Below are 17,259 nucleotides of genomic sequence, written 5' to 3' on the forward strand. Positions count from 1 at the left end.
TTAAAAACAAATTTCTCTTGATACGGCTACAACCGTTTAATTGTTTTGAATATAAGATGCAGGTAACGTATGAAACCTATGAATAATTCATATAAATTGGTGCAACGTAGCACGTTCGCCTTGGTCATGCTTCCTGTCAACTTGACACAGCATAAGCTGTGCTGGGCGAGCGCTAGTGAAGGGAACGCTCACGGTCTGCAATCTTTGTTCAATATCGAGATAGAAATGTTGCGGAACTGGTGTATGACCTTCAATAGGAAAAGCACTCAACCTTGGTTAGTCTGTTCTAAAAATTCTTTAGTAAGATTAAGCGATATTTAAACATATAAAAACTGTGTAGTAGACATATTTTAATTATGTACTAATATACAAAAAATGTGATATATTAATGATGTACGACATAATACGATGTTTAACCTAATTTTACTGCTGTTTTAATAGCGATATAATTAGCAAATTACGTAAATGACCAGCGCCATCATGGCACAACTTAATGTTTTACGCGAGGGAAATGTCTTTTTTAATAGTCCTCGAAGGCGCGTGAAAGTGAATATTCAGACTATAGGCTTCTAAAACTGTCCAAAAAATGTACCTAATGTTTTATAGTTAAACCAGGAAAACGCTTTAGTACACATACGAAGTTCTTTAAGCAGTAACTAAAAAAGGATCCGTGGCCCCCTGGCAACTTCTGATATGGAACCAAGGAAACGAGAGTAGTCCTGCTCAGCTCGTACTTTACTTAATTTTCTTCCTCTTCAACGCCTATACCGCTAAACCTATAGTACTAGTCTGCAGATTCATGGACGGTAGAGAGTATGACCCATCGTAAACCCTTGACTCCTCTACTGATATAGAAGCAAGCACAAAGGCATTATTAACCTTCTGATTTGTAGTGTATCATCGTGCATTCATAGTAGGCACTACGTTCTATAACTATTCGTAACCGCCATCAAAGGGCTAATAATGCTCATTTTTTCGGACCGGACTGTCACTGCAGTTTAAATGGCATTTTGGGTTTGCAGTAACAGAGCGCATAGAGCGCCTAGCCAAAAACTTCTTTTAAGGTTACAAAGCTTGAAGCTTTCGAGGGAGCCTCAGCACGGACCACTACAAAATACTATTTTACGGAATTATAATATGCTTCATGAGTCATGTGGATTTCATAAGGCACATCCATTAGTAATAAAACTACCGCTAATAAACCTTTGCGTTTTGACATCACGAGAACTTAATCGAAGAGATATATTGTGACAGTATACCTATATAAAAAGATAATATATCTATAATAAATGAGTTAAGGAATATATTTTATTGCCATTTTCGAAACAAAAGGTTAGGGTATTTATAATATTCAAAGGAGGCAAGTGAGTAGGTACAACGTTAAGCAATTTGCGAAATACTGAGCGACCCGCAAAACCTGTTACCGGTTAGCCGTCGAGATTGAAAGTTCACACTGTGGCATTTTGGTGCAAACTTGTTAGCATAAATGATATAAGTTTTTAAGAATATTTGGTTATATTAATAATTATGAAAAGAACTTGCTGTAACTCTAGAATGAGTTACATATATCGTACGTATATCCAATAGAGGACAACGTTAAAAAGTAGATTTATTCAAAACCACATTTCACAACATTTATACAAGGAAAATGAGTTTCATATTGTAAAATATTGTTAGTAGTGTTTGCAAGAGTAAGGAAAAATAACTTTTCATTTCATTATTCTATTTTAATATGTAATTAGAGAGTTCTATCTAATGTTCTGTACTTCAGTTTACTTTTACATTGCATTAAAACGTACTATATGGCGGGATTATAAATACAAGTGCCTTAATTTTTATAAAAAAAAGATAATTTTAACAGACCATATTTTAAAAAAAAAGCGCTTTCTTGCTGTTAAAAATGGTTTTTAAAATTAACAAAGCAATTGAAAATATTAAAAAAGTATTAAAAATAATGACAGCGGTACGATCAGAATGATGAATAGTTTAAAAATACGGTTTATTACGACGTTGATTACGACAAGTATACAACAAGAAATAAAGAATCAAAAGTTATTTTTGTAGTCCAAGCTATCTCGATATCTCAATAAAGATCATGCTATATGTCAAGATTGGCTTTAATTTAGTATATTTAAAAGTCAAAATTCAAGGTGAGCTAGTAACGCGACATCCGGTTCGTTTTAGAAAGACTTTGTCTCAATATTAATATACGCGCCTAAATGTAAGTTAAATATAATGTTATTTGTTCAGTCAACTTTAATAATTTTCTGTCACTGTAATGTCTTGTGATTGTTACCAGATGAAATCGATTATAGACAAATTTTAACTCTAAATAAATCTTTTTGTTACAGTTATTTCTAACGTAGTGCAAAAATATAATCAAATTGTTATTGTTATGATTATTAGTTAAATAAACATGTATATAGAACACGATTTGATATAATTTTTTCTATTACTATATACACTATATATAATATTCTATATACTATATACAATATTCAGTGGAGCATGAATTTATAATAGAGTCGATTGTCACTATCAACCTCAACCTCAACCTCAACATTTAATGTTAATGATATTAGTTATAGAAAGTTAAAAATTTAACAATGCTTAAATAATATTATATACATTATTAATAACATGAGAAAAAGAAAAAATATTCTATTTTAATAGAAAAATATTTTTAGCGTGTATAAATATTTTTGCTCGCCTCCTTAAAAACAATGTTCAGATTTATGTCCTTTAATTAATAAGTGCAGTACTAATCGAAGTAAGAGTAGATTGTATGTAGTTCTGGTCACATTGTAAAACCATAAAGAAAACCGAAGTTGCCAGAACGCATATAATAATAAACTGGTAGAATTAGTATTTCTTATTGGAGCCATTTTGTTGGCTGTCGTTTGTAACAAAAGAAGTCGAAATAATCACTAATAATCAAATATGAATAACAGAAATGAAAACTATAATGACGATATATTTGATTATATAAAAGTAAGCGAAGATGAAGATGACGCAAACGCTGTAGAAATACCTTGCGAACATGATGGAACTCTCCTTCTTTCCACGCTCGTAGCGCAGTTTCCTGGAACATGTGGACTTAAGTATCGACACAGTGAAACGAAATCTATTAGAGGTATCAGATTAAGCGATGGCAAACTACATCCTCCAAGTGAGGCCGGTTGGGGCAAAAATTTGTATATATGTGTATTTCCCAAAGAAAACAAACGGAAAATGGAAGATGTGTCATCGGAAAACTCTGCAGCAAAAACAAAACGTTTAGAAAAGAAATTAACTTGTTCTGATTTAATTTGTCTCGGCCTGCCGTGGAAATCGACAGAAGATTCTATAAAACAATATTTCGAACAGTTTGGTGAGGTTGTAATGGTTCAGCTGAAAAGAGACAAAAACGGCTCATTTAAAGGTTTCGGTTTTATACGTTTCGCTACATATGCATCGCAAATGAGAGCATTGGCTCAAAGGCATAATATTGACGGTCGCTGGGTTGATGTGCGAATTCCGAATTCGAAAGAAGGTGTAGTTCCCCAAATGCCATGTAAGGTATTTGTTGGCAGATGTACTGAAGACATGACAGCAGATCATCTCAGAGAATACTTTTCAAAGTTTGGTGAAGTAACAGATGTTTTTGTACCTCGTCCTTTTAGAGCTTTTGGATTCGTAACTTTCTTAGACCCTGAAGTTGCTCAAAGTTTATGTGGTGAAGATCATGTTATTAAAGGTGCCTCAGTGTCAGTTTCCAGTGCAGCACCAAAAATCAAAAGTAAATCTAACCAAAATTGGAAAGATGACAGTTATGGGCCAAATTGGGATGGAAATCGATCAGGCCCTTCAGGAGGCTCTAGTAATGGAGGTAATAGTAACATAGATTCTCTTAACATGCAAAATTTGGGGATCAATCCTAATGGTGGAGGGCCACCAGCTAATTTTAATTTACCAATAAGTCTTGTTGCTGCGGCCCTTAATCAAGCTGGATGGGGTGGATTTTTAGGAGGTCCTGGTAATTCTGGACCAAATAACTGGCAGGGAGGGCCTCCCCAAGGCAATTCAGGCAAAAATTGGAATGGCAACCCTAACTGGGGTCAAAATGGTCCACCATCGGCATGGAATCAAGGTGGTGGTCAAGGTTGGAATGGTAAAGGCAACTGGAACCAAGGAAATTGGTCAAGTGGACCTGGCAATTGGGGCGGTAATGGTGGGGGAGGGTCTGGTCCAGGCAGTTCCAACAGCGGGTGGAGTAACAACAATAAGACCCAGACATGAGGTGAGACTTACCTAAGGCAAGTTCCCTAGTCCAGAAGATGTGTGTTAGGAGAGGTGTAATTTAAGACTAATTAAAATATCTTAGCTGTGTATAGTGATAGCTTTATCACAGTGATATCTTACATTTATGAACTTTTTGAATGTTTAATTATTGAAACTTCTCTGTAACATAGTCTAATTGCTCTGTGTGTTATATTGCAATGTGGTATGATGAGGGACCTTAGATAAATAAAGATGTATGTAAAATGCGATGGATGTTTTAATTCTGATGAGTTTGGGTAGGAGCATCATATTTGTCATCTGGAAGTATGATAGTATAGTTGAAAGAAATACATTACTGCACAATTTATCCTTAAAGTCTGAAAGTAAGTTTTAATTTTTCCACTTTGGGATATTGGGTATGGATGTTAACTTTTGTTAGCTTGAATGAAGGCCTAATCTTTAATAGAAAAGGATGAAGAGACCCTTGTGTACAGTGTGAGTGAAGCGCAAGACAACGCTGCCACTTACCATCATCTATGAATGAAGAATGCTGTGTATAATAACCATGCAGTGGCTTCAATGTGGTGAGTGTGATTTAGTATGATCTGTCTATGGTGATGTCAATTTGAACTTACAACTAAAAATATTTTAGTGTGGATTTTATTGTTTATTTAAATGTTGAATAAAAACTAACTTGTACATATAGTCTATCCATGTTGCAGGTGCTTGTTATTATTGCAAGAGGTGAACCAAAAAATAATTAAACCTTGAATGTAATTCAGGTTTAAAGATGAAGATATGGGTAGGTATACTTTAACATATTAAAAGAATTATAATTACTATTTCAATCCACGGGAGAACATACATTGCATACAATTTATTACTTGAATGGCATATTTTTATAGTGAATTAATTAAAACATAATTTTTTACAGTCACCATTTATGCACCAAAAGACAATATAGATTTTGTTTATTAACTCCTTTAGTGCTGGGTGAAAAAGATGTGCCTATGCAAGAATAACTGGCTAAATTTCACAGTTTCACAAGGGTTTGGGAAAATGTGCATAAAAACCTAAGAGAAACAATATTTACATGATTCAAAGAGCAGTGTACTTTGGATGAAGTAAAGAATAAAACATTGATATACTCATTAAAAATTATTTAAATGGAAAGGATATAAAATTTCATGAAAACAGCATATTTGCATATACAAAAAGTCACCTTTTCATCATAATTTTGTATAAACCAATTATTATGAAGTATAACTCGAAAAGGTTCGATAATGGCCCAAAGCCACACAAATAACGCCACAGAGATGTTAGATTTCGGTACTTCCATATTCGGTCGTCTTCCACAGAGTTAAAATGTAAAACTATATTTTTCAATTCTCTCATAATTAAATAAATCATTTACATATTACAAATTCATTTGCACTACGAGGCGCGGGTCGATGTATCGGTTCTGACATTTCTCACCAGTGTAGCCGGCACTAAAAGAGTTAAATTCATTGGAAATTACCATAGCAATTATGTATACAAGCCTTTAACTTTTACTTACTTTAGTAATCTATAGCAGTATATAGAAAATCCATAACAATAAGTGCAGCTGTTTTTTAGATTTTAGGATGTCTGGACTCTAAATTATGATGTGGCTTTGAACTGGGCTTTTTACCATATGTTACATATTTTATAATTAAAAACATTTTGATTCTGGGAGTCTAGTCTTTGTCAATGAGAAAATCAATTTAAAGTGGCACTTACTAGTGCCTTTTCAATTCTATAGACTAGTGTAGTATATATCTGGAATAGCCAGTGTTTGGTATTGAACATATTAGGAGAAAAGGGTTCCATGGGGTATGTAAAAATTGTGTTTTGATATATGACTGTATTCATTTTTACACCTTAGTTACAAAAAATTCCTATTTCAGCATTAATATAAGACTCCATGAGTGACATTAAAAAAATAGTTCAATTCTTTATCAAATGCACTTAGGCTAAAGGGAAACTAATATGATAGCTTAGGAAAAACATTTTCTACACTTTTTATTATAATTTATTCATATTTAAATATTATATGTGCAATCTGGTATCTATATTAAAAAATGTATTCTTTATTTTGATCAATACTGACCAATCTTTGTTTTTTGCTTGAATTGTATCAATTGTTGGTAGAGGGAGAATTTATCTTTGCCCACATACAAATACTCAATTAATATATAGATTAATAAATTAAAAGATGAGGAAGACAAGAGGACAATAAGGCTATTACAGAAGTTGAGATCAAAATTAAATGAAAGGCGTGATGATATTCTTGCTACCAAATTAGAATCACTAACACCAAAGTCATTCACACAACATTCTCTCTGGAAGTACTACAATAGACCACCAAAATTTGAATCGACCCTGAGGATCAGGAACAATAGCTGAGCTACATTTGCTCTAAAAAACGAAAACGCCTTTGCTAATCACTTGGCCACAGTATTCACAATCAACACATCAGGTAATAACCAAAAAGAATGTGACATTGACCAAGAACTGAGCCAATCTTATCAGATGACATTTCCACTGAAGCCAGCTACTGTATCTGAGGTATGGAAAACAATTAAAAACAAAAAAGCACCTGGCTTTTTGGCCTTGTTACCAAAGAGGTCTTATCTACCCCATAAAGCTATATTGTACCTTACTATCCTCTGTAACAGCTAAGAGTATTAACATGATCTATAAGACCAGTAAAACGGTTAGCAAAATGGCAACTGAAGTGGCCTCCTGCCAATTCTGTCAAAAATCTATGAAAAAATTAAACTGCATAGGATATTGCTTATCTTGAGTCAAAACAATATAATACCTGATCTTCAATTTAGTTTTTGTTGCTATATTCAACAGTTGAACAGGTCATATAATGATGGACAGAGTTATAGAGACCCCTGAAAATAAGGAATATTGCTTTGTGACATTCCTTAATATTCTACAGCCTTTTGACAGGGTGTGGCACAAAGGACTCATGTATAAAATGAAGAAATGCCTGCCGCATAGTTTTACCTCACAGATAAAGGCTAACATGAAAACAAGATATAACAAAGAACATAACAAAGTATGGTATCGTTACTGAGTAGAAACACCAAGTTGTCTATAAACTATAAGTTATTAATATATAAAATGTAGGGCAGTATGGGATTCAGTCCCTGGGAGTGAACAGCAATTCCAATATCTCTATTATCCAATACATGCAGAATTTGATGGTTAAAAAAATATCCTATTTCCCATGGTACAAAAAAAAAGATCAGAGTTTTGGCTAAGTCCTACCAACAACAGCTTTCTTTAACCATCCAAACCAGCTAGCTGCCTAAATTCTTACATCTGCTAATTATGCCAAGTGACTGAAGAGGCATGACATCCTGAAGCTGAATTAATGTAGCTCTGTGAAAAGGGAGTGGCTTTGCTGGAAACAACCCATCCTGACGTATGCTCCAAACAAAACATGTCTTTAGTCACTATACTAATCATGTATAAACACAGAGAAAAAAACATTTTTGACAGTGGATAATTTACTGAAAACTGTTTGTGTTTTCTGTTTTTAAAGTAATGTTATCTAAACTTGCTAGACAAACCGTGTACAACCAGATTTTACTAGAAATTTTAAGATATTAAGGCACTGCTTTTGTATTGCGTATATGAGAGATTTTTATATCGGCTTTTTAATTACATGAAACTTTAGACAAGAAACATTACAAAATTTCGAACATAACAGTACTGCTTCATTAACAATGACTTAATAGCTTGTTACTTAGACCAAATTGAATATACATTAAATTTAGTCAAACAAGATTAAAAATAGAACAAGTGTATAACTAGCATCACATTATCAATGTAATTTCTTATAAATTAATATTTTCAGGTAAGGCGAAACATGGGTGAGGCTTAGTTGAGACAATGGTGGAAAACTGGTCCAAGGATCATCTTTCAACAAAAAATTTCTGTACAAAATAATCAATCCAAAATGTTTTCATTGAATAAAATTTTTATTTACATGCATAATTGTTTTACTACTGAAATAAATCACAACTAAATTCGGTTGCCACAAGTATGAAATAAAATCAATAACTATGATGGTAAAAAATGTAATTAGTAATTTCACTTGTGGCATATCACAGCAAGCATTTATAAAAATAATTATATCAAGTATTTTTTCACATTACAACAAGTGTATACTGTTAATTCTATTCTACTGACAAAACAGTAGACTAAATTTAGTATGGCAAATTTATTTTTGTTATAACATTGATATTTATGAGAACGATTGGAGACACAATTTTAAAGCTAAATAAGGGCATACTTTAAGTAGAATTATCACAAAAATATTCATGTAGCAGTTTAGGCGCATACTTACTGAGTGGTATGCAATCAAGTTACAGAAATATTTGGATACCAATTAAATGTTATACATGCTTCTCTAGAGCTAGTTACATTAAACGCGCGGTTATAATATATTGTACTGTATCTGGCTCTGATATTAAACATAGTCACCATGTAGCAGATTACAGATGTACATTTAATTTTTAAAGTAGGTACAAGTAACATTTTATTTCTGTTAGCGAAATTCAGGTAAAAGGCCTGTTCTTGTCACTTAGTGGCTTACAATGTACATATAACGTTGATAACTGTTTAATAACTATTATTATTTGAATCAATAACTTTCTTGAATGTAGAGACAACGGAATGTTAAAAGTAAATAATAAAACCAAAAGAAATAGTTCAGTACAAATATTTTGATTAATATATTGTTGATATTGTAGTTTGAAAGTTTGTGTAGTAATATTTAGATTTTTGAATTATTACTTTTATTGAAATATGTAATGAAGGTATTTTTGCTACTTTTGGCATTTAAGGCATTTAATAACAATTTATTGTGATATTTTGTGTCTATAGAGAGTGGCATGGGTACTATAACAAAGTACGATACATTTCGCTAGAAATTTATTTACTCTTCTGCCAAATATGCAACTTCTAGTTGCTTTTTAGACCTAATTTTTTTCCAGAATGACACCAAAAATATGTAGATTTAAATACAAATAAAATTATTAAGTATTGACCATAAAGCAGTTCAACACTGATAAATGAATGGAAAATAAATATAGTTCCACATTTTTATCAAAATGAATATCATACATAATTTAACATTCAGTGTCTTGAAAGGTTTGAATGTGTCAGGAGAGTACCTATATGTAGTACATTAGTATATTACATTTTAACCAATTAACAATTGATACCAATTAACATATACCTTTCATGCATGTATTTTTAACCTACTGTATTAATTAACTTTACAGAGGATAAGAGAAAACAGTTTTTTTTTCTGAATTGCTAAAGTATGCACTATTTTGTTTTCTATTTCATATGATTTATTTACAGTCTGTTCTTTTATTGATGCATGCTGTGAGATTCTTTAGCTAAAAATTGTGAATACTGTTTTATTACAAACAACATTATCTTTTAACAAAATGGTTTACATATATAAAAAGTATATAATGTATTTAATCGGCAGGAATTTGTAGTTCACAATTAATTACTTTAAAATAATAATCTGTTAAGGTATACCTACAACACTTAAATTTCAACTTAATCGTTACCAATTTTCGGAATTTTAAATTAAAACTAAACCTTGAGTTTTTTAGCGGGCCTCAATGCATAATTCAGGGACACCTGTCGTTTGGCCGCCGCCCTCCGCAACTGCCTGCGTCCATTCCACTCTGCATCCATCTTTTGTGCTAATTCAAAATCACTTTTCTCTTGTTCAATTAATTTTTCAATCCTTAGTTGTTCTCGTAGTATATTCTTAACATCACAATTCTCCAATGGACTAGACAAATTCTTTACAGCTAAATTTAATTTATTATTATTTATTACAGTTTCCGTAACTAGAGGTGGGCTATCAATCTCGCGTTTTGTATTTGGTTTTTTTGAATAGCTTCTCAAATACACTTTCCTTTCAGAAGACACCTTCCTATCCTTAATTTTCTTTTTTGGTGTAACTTCATTTTCATCTTTCGATATACTCCCCATAGATCTAGTGCGCCTTAAATATTTCTCCGTGTTTAATGTGCTTATTCCATCTACATGATTTGAATGTTTATGTCTATTTAGAACATTTTTTTTCACAGAAAATTCTTCTGGTGTTATGCTAGGACTTACTGCATTTTTTCTATTTTGGGACCTTGTTATAGTTTTCCTTGGTGTTTCCTTGAACAAAATAATTTTCTTTAAAATTTAAGCAAAATTACTTATATTAAATGTTCCTTTGGATACCATTATTTCTGTCTTTGCAATGCAAAGCTTAACATGTATGGTCTTGTGTTCCAGAGGATTCAAACAAATATGAAAAGAAAATTCAGCAACAGCTATTTTATGTGGTCATGCTTAGAGTAGTAACAATGTTTGTTTCAGAAGTAAGATGTTTTTATTTATCAACTGTATTTTAATAAAATTTTGTGACTAACCTTTTTAACACGCAAAATACTGAGTGCAATGACAAAAGCAGAGGGCAATTTTTGTCCTAAAGACAGGTTCCGTAATCTACACAAACTCTCTACATATTGGTCACGGCTAGGAGTTTTCTGCTGTGAAGGAGTTTTTTCTTGTTCTGCTCGAATACTGGGCACTCGCAATGGAAAAGTTTTATTGGAACTGAAAATGTTATATAAAAATCATTACAAATGAATGTTAATCTTGATTTATTTTTTTATTATCTGTAAGTTACGGCTCACAGTGCATACATACATACAAATATAGTTATACAGAGACCATTTTAACCTGCCTAACTGAAAGAGATTGTGCCTTGTTCATAATATAAAAAAAACGCCAAACAATTTTTATATTGCGAAATGTTAAAAAATATGGTGTAAAATTATTTTTGATGGCAAAATACAGGTACATTTATAAATATAGTGACATGATGATTTACTTTAAGTATAAATTTCTCCAATAGATATTAAATAAAGACCACAAATACAATTTTCTTCAGTATATCATAGGCACAGGTACTAAGGCTATGAAAATACCAGAAAAGACCACTGACTTTTTTCTCCATGACAAAATTTAAATCTAATTTGAAAGAGGTTTGATGAATTGTACTCTCAAAGGGGTTGCGCAAATTAACAATGTTAAGTGTATTAAAGTAAACATTTAAATGAAACATATGTAATGTAAATGACATACATTGTATGATATGCTATTATATATTCAGTTATAAAATATTTAGAGTTAAAATATGAACAAAAATGTGTGTAACTAAAACATGAAGCTGCAAACCTGGTGGGTGTTGAACCATCAATAGGTTTAAAATAACACAATTCTTGTTGCATGGAATCAACACTGCCAGTTTCTAAATTCCTATTTTCAACAGTACTATTTTTATGTTGTAATATTCCAGTATATGGCAAAGGAAGAGATACCAATAATGATTGCATCATACTTTTTGATTTTGCTGTACTTTTATCTGGTGGAATGTCAAATTCCTTATTATTACTGGGGCCTTCAACTGGTATGGTCTGAAAGAAAATATAATAGCCGTCATTACGTAAAGTACAAAATTAGTAATAAAAATATTAATAGTATAGCTTTAATTGAAATACCTTAGTAGCACTATCACCATTTTCTTTATTCCAAACCCCAATACCATTTTTGGCTTTATTATCTAAGAAATATTTTAGCAACTTTCCATAGTTAGGAAGAATTTCTGGAGAGTGTCTATTGCTTGATTTAATTGATGAATTTCTTGTACTAGTTCCTTCATGACTTGTTTTATCATTGGCTAATAGTGGACTTCTGTAATTTCCAACAAAAAAATTAATGTTATGAGAAAAATGTATGATATCCTTTATTTATATTTGCAAATTACAGAGACATAGCCAAATCTATTTATCATAAATAATTTAAGTTATGTAGCTTGCCAACAGTAACATGGTCAGAAATAAATTATCAAATGTGGACAATGTAATGCTATATAGTATATAATATTATATGACTTTACATAAAATATTAGACAAAAATTGATCCCCATCAGAAAACAGTAAACTTCATTTATAGCTACTGTGAACACACTCACTCCTTAACTGGTGTTTGTAACTTGGTCAAATAGGCATCAATTCTTCTTGCCTTAAGCCTCGGTTTTATGTGAGTTGACTTTGTTTTATCTTTGGAGCATTTATTAGTAATACGGTCAGGTTCTGGAACTTTAATATTGGATTCTTGAATTTCTTTTGCTAAAATTTCATCTTGTTGTACATATTCTAAATACTTTTTGTGTGCTTCCTCTTCTTCGGTCTGCAGTTTCCTATATGAAATGTAAAAAAGTAATGTGAAGTATATATTTGTTAACCATTGAAAAAATTACATAAATCCTATTTTATTCACTATTGTACATTAACACAGGAAATGGAAAGAAATCAGCTAAAAAATCGAAACAACTAATACAAAGGTAGTCTAATCACAAATGATGATATATTCCAGACCACCATTACATTAACCTCATTAATAAAAAAAAAATAAAGTGGGTGGTCATAGTGATAAAGGAGGTTGGAAATTAATGTACATAAATATTACAAATTACCTATTACCTTAGCTATTTGCTAGTCTAATAGTAGCATTAGGTGCTAATACAAAGTAATGTGCAATAATGATATCATACCAGGGGGTATAACATTTGATGTTTAGTAAAATATATTAGTAAATTACATAAGTATAATGTGAATGTAATAGTTTGTTTATTGTGTCTATTAATGTTTAAAGGAAAACATATTTACATTAAATTATTTCTCAAATAATATTTAATAATATAATAACATCCCACCTCCTACTTATGGTACAAGAGACACAAGCTTCTGGGCTGGCAACTTTAGTATGGTAGAAATTTATACATGCTTTTTAGATGATGTTTTATATATTCTTCAAAATAATATCAATTGATATCTACTTAATATTGAAAATGTATTGGAAATTACAACTTACTTTATTAGTAGCTCTGTTTCAGCTAAATGTTTCTGCTCAAGCCTCAGGCGTTCAGATCTTAATCTTTTAAGTTCTGCTTCATATTCTAATTTAATTTCACCAGGGGCACTTAAGCGAGGTATTGGTGTTTCTGTAAATAATTAAAAAAATATGTTTACCCAATTGAATTATAAACAAATAATCCAGACGTGAAATAGTTATAGATATTGTTATTGTATACATTGTGAATATTTTAAAATTTCTCCTTACCTTCTGGTAAATCTAAGTCTTCTCCTTTTATTTTTAATTCAATTTCGTTCGAAAATTTATTTTGAATATAATCCCAAAGCTGTAAATTTACTAAGTTCTTTTGTTTTGTAGCTGATCTTAGCCAAGATCCGATGCGTAAACGGCATAGAGGACAACACAAAGAATTATTTTCTATGCTACCATTGAAACAACGTTGACAAAAGTCATGATAACATGGCAATGTAACAGGTTCTATAAGTATGGAATGGCAAATGGAACAAACAATATCATTCAGTTCTAATTTTTCTAATTTCTCCAATTTATTTTCAATTTTAGACAGCCGCTTCTTTGACTTGGCCGCCATTTTTGACATTGTTTTTCCATTTAGTCCCTATATGAATAGGCATAGACTTTGCAATTTATGCCTAATTTTATAATAAAGATATTATATAATTTGTATTGTTTTAAAAGAGTACCTTCAATCTAGTGTTAATTTGCTTTAAAGATATACTAGAATATTCTTTTTAAATTTATCTATGCTTCTTTGTACAACAGGTTAAAAATACTTTAAAATAAACTTTAAGAAACGTGATATTTTTCACTTTACATAAAGTACTTAAAAGGTCAATAATAGTTAAAATATAATTTAAACAAAGTGCTTATAATATCACCAACGATTGTCTTAGACGCGAATTCTGTGGGAATTAAATTATTTCTCAATAAATTATCGGATTTGGGAATACTTTATTATAAACGAATATAGTAAATATTGGTTGGGGCTTCATTTAGCTATGATTTTAATAAATACAAATAAATTTTGTTGCAAATGAAATTTATATTTCACAAACACCATTAGACAGATCTTACAATAAATCGATTGTTTCGTTGTCCATTTAATAGGATTCTTATATTGGTAATCCTGAAAATAACTTCAAATTATTTTGAGTTGCCAACATTTTAGTCTCAGAAGCCATGTTGATATTTTCTTTCTTTTTTCGTCATGTACCGACTCACATGTATTTGAGAACGAAAAACGATAACGAGTGGAATTGCAAGAAATAAAATATGGTGGTTGCAGGAAGTTTTTAGATGGTGGTGTTCTTTTGTTCCAATAAATTGTGTTGATTTCTAATGTTGAGTGTACTTTACTGAATACAAGACAAATCGTCTTACGGAAATGTCTTCTATGCATTTTGTGGTTCATCCTTTGCCTGGAACAGAGGATCAGTTAATAGACAGGTACGCCTAATATTTCCAACATTTATCTATGTTTAATAAAATGGCTTTAAAAATTAACCATTATATCCATAATCGATGAGTAACACAAAGATTGATCACTGATTTTAACAATTTTACCTATCTCCACGTTTCTAGAACAAAATTATACTTTTCTAGAAATATCTTATTTCGCTTGTAATATAGACTTATTCTTTAAACATTTTAAAGATATATATGTATATACATTACTTTATTGGGATCTCTAATGGCGTAATCTGTATTGACTTGACACGATGTCGCGATCAATTTGCGAACCCCAATTACAGAACTAGAAATCTATATTAGTTTGATATTCTTATCAAATTGTAACATCCTTACTTCTTGATCATTGTTAATGTAGGCTTTCAAACATATGTTACCTAAACTATTAATGTTAGTTTATATAATATTTTGTGATCATAGCTTTTGTATTTTATTTCACAAAATATTTACTATAAGTAATTTTTCACCTGATATATTATACATTTTTCTGGTTTGGTTTGAAATTTACTAAAAGATTTTATATGTAAATATTTATGTTCAGGGAAATGAAACATTTATAGAAAAAAAATCTATAAAGAATCACTGCTTCTTAATAAAATAATTTGTGAGACTTTTATATGTATAGTAACCATTTTAAGACAGGTAAAATATTGTATTTAACATAATTTTAGGTCTTAAATAAATAAATCTTGATCCATTACAGTTATTCAAAATATTTTATAACATATTCTGGTCTTTTTAGTGTAACATTACTTTATGGCCTCTCATTCCAGTTAAGTTGTCGTAAACATGGCCAAGGCTCCTAGGGAACCTCAAGCTTAGTTTGCTGAGCTTAGTAAAAAGGTTTAGGCTAATTGGCTTCACTCTGCAATACAAAACCCAGTAAAGTTATAAATACTAACAGGAAGTCTATATTTTTATATGTTTAAAGTGTAATTACTGTGTGCTTGATTGTAATGTTGATAAATATTTTTAGGCAATGTAATTACTTAACATGTTTCTGCTTTATTATTTTAGGAAGGTACTTTAATGTATGGGTTCGGTGAATGGCCTGCATATTGCACCACATATGATTTGTGCTTTGTGGTTCAATATTTATTTATAGTATTAGAGGTATAAAGTGGTAAAAAAAATCTCTATAAAGCTATATTGTATAAAAAAAAATTTCCATATTATAATTTTACTGCTGATTCTATATTTAGCAATGTATCAATCAGTATCGCCAATAATATCAAGTGTAAATTGAACTGTGTTATAATTACATAGGGAAGTTGGTATGGAAAATAAAATAATCAATATTATTTTTGGTTTTGTATGAATCTCATATTGAATGTTACAGTAACAAATTAAAAAAAACATTTTTTTTTCAAATTATTTGTGACATTTATTGTCTAATGTTCAATTTGATCTCACCTTTTAATCATAAGTCAGAGGCATATATGGTGTATGAGATCTATAATAACTGTTTCCCAGGATTGCAAAAGTGTCTTTCTTTTTTTAGTTTACATAAAATTTCTGTGTGAGATGTTGTAAAAAGCTTTATGTTGTATTTCATAACATAAAAAGACAGTGTATATTATAATAATGTAGTAAGATAGGTATAGTTAATTAAGGACTTTTTAAAAGAAAAAAAAACATTGCCTTATTTCAAATTATGTTTTATTATTACTTTTTTAATTTTATTGGCTTCTATTATTCCATGGAGGTTTGGAATATATCAACAGTCACACTGTTGCTGTGCTTGGTGTACATTATTTTGTTGAATATCAAATAAATTTATTTTTGATTGTCCTTCTCATTAATCATCTACTTATTAAAAAAATGTGAATTTCTTGGTTATTCAATATAAAATTTCCTATATGTCATGATGGTTTCCCATAAATTGAATATTTTTTATTTTTTTTCTTTTATTGCTTATTTTTTTCATGTTACTCTCAACAATTGAAGAAGTGCCCAATGAGTCAATTTTGTTGTATATATATAAGTAATTCATAATTTATTTATAAATTTCAACTAATTGATTTAAACGGTAATTTTGAAAACAATTGTTTTTTGTACTAATAGCACAGAGTGATTATTATTGTCTCCAGAACACAAAAGTGGGGGAAGAAGAAATTATAGTCTGTTAAAAATCTTATTATAAAATTTAAGTATTCTTGATAAGCACCTGGTAAATGACCCAAGTAGTGAGACTTTCAATTGTCAGAGATGTATTTGAAACTAAAGTAATTTGATTAATCCTAATAATATTGCAAATAAAACTTAAGTCAGAGTTCGAGAAAACTGATAATAATAATGAATTTATATTAACACAGTTTATATTTTGGGTAGAGTTATGATTCAATGAAATGCACAATTTTTTTAAAGAAGAGAATTTACTCTAAAACAATCCACTATAGATGGTTAGTTTTGGTTTATTTCTATTTTTGGTTATGGTGTTAAAAGATTATGCATTTCCTGTAATTCAGTCATTTTCTTTGTTTATGTATAAATATAAAATACATTAAA

The 17,259-nt window shown here is 30.4% G+C and overlaps 3 protein-coding genes across 18 annotated transcripts in view; 2 read left to right on the forward strand and 1 right to left on the reverse strand.

Moving 5' to 3' along the window:
- The first annotated feature begins 2,868 nt into the window (after positions 1–2,868).
- LOC137929466 (TAR DNA-binding protein 43-like) lies at positions 2,869–8,295 on the forward strand. Of its 6 annotated transcripts, XR_011108837.1 has the most exons (4): positions 2,869–4,279; positions 4,727–4,844; positions 4,983–5,062; positions 6,497–8,295. XR_011108837.1 is itself a non-coding variant. In XM_068772433.1 (2 exons), exons 1-2 carry the CDS (start codon positions 2,941–2,943, stop codon positions 4,276–4,278), a joined length of 1,200 nt encoding a protein of 399 aa, XP_068628534.1. In that variant the 5' UTR covers positions 2,869–2,940; the 3' UTR covers positions 4,279–4,679. The 6 variants fall into 6 exon arrangements, 1 of the variants encoding a protein (XP_068628534.1); XR_011108836.1 differs by lacking the exon at positions 4,727–4,844; XR_011108839.1 differs by lacking the exon at positions 4,727–4,844 and having other exon boundaries at positions 2,869–3,868.
- Positions 8,296–8,426: 131 nt separating this feature from the next.
- Positions 8,427–13,906, reverse strand: LOC137929488 (E3 ubiquitin-protein ligase rnf168-like). The gene is made up of 7 exons (XM_068772458.1): positions 13,513–13,906; positions 13,264–13,393; positions 12,362–12,589; positions 11,889–12,081; positions 11,566–11,804; positions 10,755–10,941; positions 8,427–10,497 (listed from the first exon to the last, which is right to left on the reverse strand). Exons 1-7 carry the CDS (start codon positions 13,862–13,864, stop codon positions 9,913–9,915), a joined length of 1,914 nt encoding a protein of 637 aa, XP_068628559.1. The 5' UTR covers positions 13,865–13,906; the 3' UTR covers positions 8,427–9,912.
- Positions 13,907–14,457: 551 nt separating this feature from the next.
- hyd (E3 ubiquitin-protein ligase hyd) overlaps positions 14,458–17,259 on the forward strand; it is a 32,327-nt gene continuing 29,525 nt past the window's right edge. For all 11 annotated transcript variants that reach the window (XM_068772822.1, XM_068772829.1, XM_068772824.1 and 8 more), the window contains exon 1: positions 14,458–14,730. In XM_068772822.1, the coding sequence (XP_068628923.1) occupies positions 14,669–14,730 (62 nt within the window). In that variant the 5' untranslated portion in view covers positions 14,458–14,668. The remainder of the gene's footprint in view (positions 14,731–17,259) is intronic.

Source organism: Battus philenor, unplaced genomic scaffold, assembly GCF_028537555.1.
Source record: "Battus philenor isolate CCGP_79_NKW_IND1 unplaced genomic scaffold, ilBatPhil1.0.hap1 SCAF_5, whole genome shotgun sequence".
NCBI classification, from domain to species: domain Eukaryota; kingdom Metazoa; phylum Arthropoda; class Insecta; order Lepidoptera; family Papilionidae; genus Battus; species Battus philenor.